At 41.1% G+C, this 3,664-nt stretch overlaps 1 protein-coding gene across 1 annotated transcript; it reads left to right on the forward strand.

The window, feature by feature from the left end:
• The first annotated feature begins 218 nt into the window (after nucleotides 1-218).
• On the forward strand, nucleotides 219-2,394 carry LOC149827468 (protein NEGATIVE GRAVITROPIC RESPONSE OF ROOTS-like). The gene is made up of 3 exons (XM_090018518.1): nucleotides 219-300; nucleotides 859-1,454; nucleotides 2,206-2,394. The coding sequence occupies exons 1-3, from the start codon at nucleotides 219-221 to the stop codon at nucleotides 2,392-2,394; spliced, it is 867 nt and encodes a 288-aa protein (XP_089874644.1).
• Nucleotides 2,395-3,664: the final 1,270 nt, after the last annotated feature.

The following is a 3,664-nucleotide window of genomic DNA, read 5'->3' on the forward strand; positions in this document are numbered from 1 at the left end:
TTAATCACATGCTTGACAGTTGACATGAATCATAAAGTAACAAAAGTGCCCCTTGACATAGGTGCTTATTGTTATTTTTAAAACTATGGTGGCATACAAATTGCATCATGACCTCAAAGGGGTCTCCCACTTGGTCTTGGGCTCGTGAATAGGGAGGTCTCTTCCTACCTTGAGTTCGAATCCCGGCGTGGGCACCCGTTTCTACAAAACAAGGGAGGATGCTCTTTGGGGATCAAGAGGAGAGCCCACAGAGTTTTACGCCGTCAATGGCTAAGACCAGGTTCTCCAATGCCGAGTGTGGTCTCTCTATGTAAAAAAGAAACAAAAAAAGTAATTTTCATCAGGTCAACAGCCTTGGCAAAGGTTGGGCACTGAACTGGGATGCTAGCATGCCACACATGGCCAGTCCATATGGGCTAACCAGCACAGCTTGGGCCAGTTTTTTGAGGTTCAGCTTATCATTGACTGGGCTTATGTCCAGCCCTGTTGTTGGGTCATGGCCTAGTCATCCAGCCCATGGCCCATGTATGAGCCATGTCAGTCAGGTCGAAAACAGACAGACCGGGCTGCCGTGTCTTCTCTCCCTTAATATTAGTACTAGTAGCATGAGGCAATGGGTTGACTGGACCAGGCTTGGTCAACTCTGGCCCATCAAATTGGCAGGTTGGGCTTTGGCCTGGTTCAGGCTGGCCTGTGAATGGATGTCTGATAATTGAAATCAGGCATACCATTTTAAGTAGTTAATTGAGCTTGATAAAAAAATAAAATTGAAATCATTTAAAGTAACTGGGATTGGTAACTTTGTCTCTTAATCATGTTTTCATCATCCTTCATTAACTGTTTTTTTTTTTAATACAGGCATTACCAATAACAAGGCTAGCAAAGAAGATCAATCCCAAGCAAATTCTTCGAAGCGCGTCAGCCTCCAAGATTTGCAACATGAGCTACTGACTATAGGAACCTTCGGAAATTTGGAGATCGACGAGAAACTCAGAGAAAATTGTGAACCCCATGAAAATTCACCATCTCCAATTCAAGATTTGTCAGAATTTACCTTAGAAGAACTTGGGAAGCTTAAACAAGAGTTAGCAAGATACTTAGCACTTAAACACTCTAGACGTGCTCTTGACCATGATCCACAGTCAAAAGGAGGAGGACAAAGGAATGACTGCCCCCTGAACAAATTCTTGAATTGTCCCTCGAGCCTAGACGTTGACCGGACAGGTAGCCTACGACATGCTCGGGAGTCTATCGGCGAAAATGATGATCCAGAAAATTTCTATGTTGTTGCAAGCAAGGCAAATTATGTTTGCTGTGCTGATAGTAGTACCAGCACAGGGATCAGGCAAAGATCAGTCACATTCTTACTAAAGAAGATGTTCTCATGTCGAGGCAGGTTTGCGCCAGCTCCAAGCCTAAGAGAGCCACAGTTGCTAGAGTCAAGAATGGAGAAGGTAAATGCAGCACCACAATCAAACACCAACACTCTTGTCTCTTTTAAGATCAATGACCTACATGGTTTCTAGGTCCTAACTTCAAGCCGGATTGCTCCCTTTAGCTAAGGTCACATCCTAGAGTTTGACACTTACAAGTTGCCAGTAGAGTTATGAACAGATTCAGTCTAATTGAACATACAAGACCAAGGTGATTTAATCTAGTCAGTTGCTCATCTTTGGGCCTAGCCATGTCCATAAGGGACTACACCCAAGCTGCAGGCCAGATCACATATCAGTAGCCAAGTACATGCAACTAAGAAGCCGACCTAACTTAGTCTACTTGAATCACCAATCCAAGAAACTAGCCATTCTGAACTGCAGTGTAGTTCTAATGGACCCAAAAAGATTAGATGATCATAGATATAATAGCATTAATTAGTTTAACTTGACGAAGTTGTGCAACATTTTACGAATTACTCAAGTTGGTAATTAAGGAATCCAACTGAAATCCAAGTTTAGCTGGGAGCTGCCACTTAGTGGAGAAACTTAGTCAAGTGAAACTGTTCAATATGCATGAATTGTAAGCTTGCCTGTACTCAACATGAGAGAGCCACTGTTAAGACTGTACCGGCCAGCTCTAAGACCAAGTTGACAAAGCTCACATTATAGAGTCAAGCTGAGTTGGGTCAAGTAGGTTTAGCTCAAAGTGGACTTGTCAAACCTTTAAAAATTTGCGTTTGACCCTTTAATTGTTTATTGTTGTTTTCAGTTGATCAGAGCAATTCTTCACCATGAGATATATCCCCAAAATGCTGCATCAGGCAAGAAGTTCATCAGGAGCAAATCAATGGCCAAAATGGATTCAGAAGATGAATCAAAGGCGAGGGAAAGTGACAAATGTAAATGGGTTAAGACCGATTCTGAATGTAAGCACTCTTATTCTCTTGCTAACTTGTAGTCCTTAAAATCAAAGTGAACCAAGTCAAATGCAGCATGCACCAACCCGTGGCCTGAAGTTTGAGCCAAAGAGTAACTAACTGACTTGAACTTCTAGGATGATGAATACAATGTCTAGTGACCTGTTTGGTCTCACCAATGACCCATTGAACCCAAATGATTTGGCTGATCATGCATGAGATACATCTTGTGTAGACTCTGAGTGTGCCCTTCTAAGTCAGGTTGGGTACTTGGTGAGCCCAAGCAGATGAAGGGCCCATTCTGACCCACTTCTAAATTTGGGTTAAAGCCAGTCTTTTAGCTCTTGGTCAAAAGACTGGATGTGATTAAGCCATTTGTCCTGTTTACTGCAGATGGGTTGGTTTATGATGGATAGTCAAAATGATTGAAATACCCTCACAACATATGATGATTAGAAACATGTCAATTAATCCAAGGATCTATTTTCTCTTTGCAGTTATTGTCTTGGAGATGTAGAGTGTGGTCAAGGGTTGAAGATATGTCAAACCTTCTCAATACTTCTTGCATTTGATCTGTGAAATTTGTTGACCATGGCTCTGAAATTTGAAAAAGGAATGAATATCATAGTATCTGGGTTTTACCCCAATTACTTTCTGCAAATCCTTCACTGTATCAGTGGATCAAAATATTTATAGGTAATTTAGTTGACTCTTGATAGCGACAATGATGACAACAGATGCAGCAGCAACAACAGCAACAACAAAAATGATAACAGTCGTGGTAGAGTTTGTTTGGCTAGCCAACATTCATGAGCAAGGTCCTTCTGAACATCAATATGTACAGTCAATCACTATTCAATGAAGAGAACTCAGAAAGTGTTTTGACTCAGCTTGTTACAGCAAAGGGCTGAAAATTTGTCACAGGGACACACCATTTTGGATCTAGTGTTCAGGGATTTAGTGACACGACACGTGAACACTTCACATGATACATTATGATATGTATAGTTATAATTTTACAATTGTTAATAAATTGTAATAGTTTTCAATTAGTCTTTTAACAATGATACATTTTTATATGTTAAAAAAATGTTTTTAATCAATTAAAAATAAAAAACCAAGTTTTCAAAAATAACAATTTCATGCTTAATATGAGTCCAGGTCCATGCCTGCGACTTTGTGACAGAACTGATATGAAGATGGGCGATTCTAGCCTTAGGGAGTGTTTGTTCCAGGTAGGTGTGGGCAACGGGCTGGGCTGGATGGACCAGGCAGGCCCATTGGCAAGGGCTTAGTCTGCGGGCAGCTCAT

The sequence above is a fragment of the Nuphar pumila genome, chromosome 10, assembly GCF_984573655.1.
Source record: "Nuphar pumila chromosome 10, dmNupPumi1.hap1.1, whole genome shotgun sequence".
NCBI classification, from domain to species: Eukaryota; Viridiplantae; Streptophyta; class Magnoliopsida; order Nymphaeales; family Nymphaeaceae; genus Nuphar; species Nuphar pumila.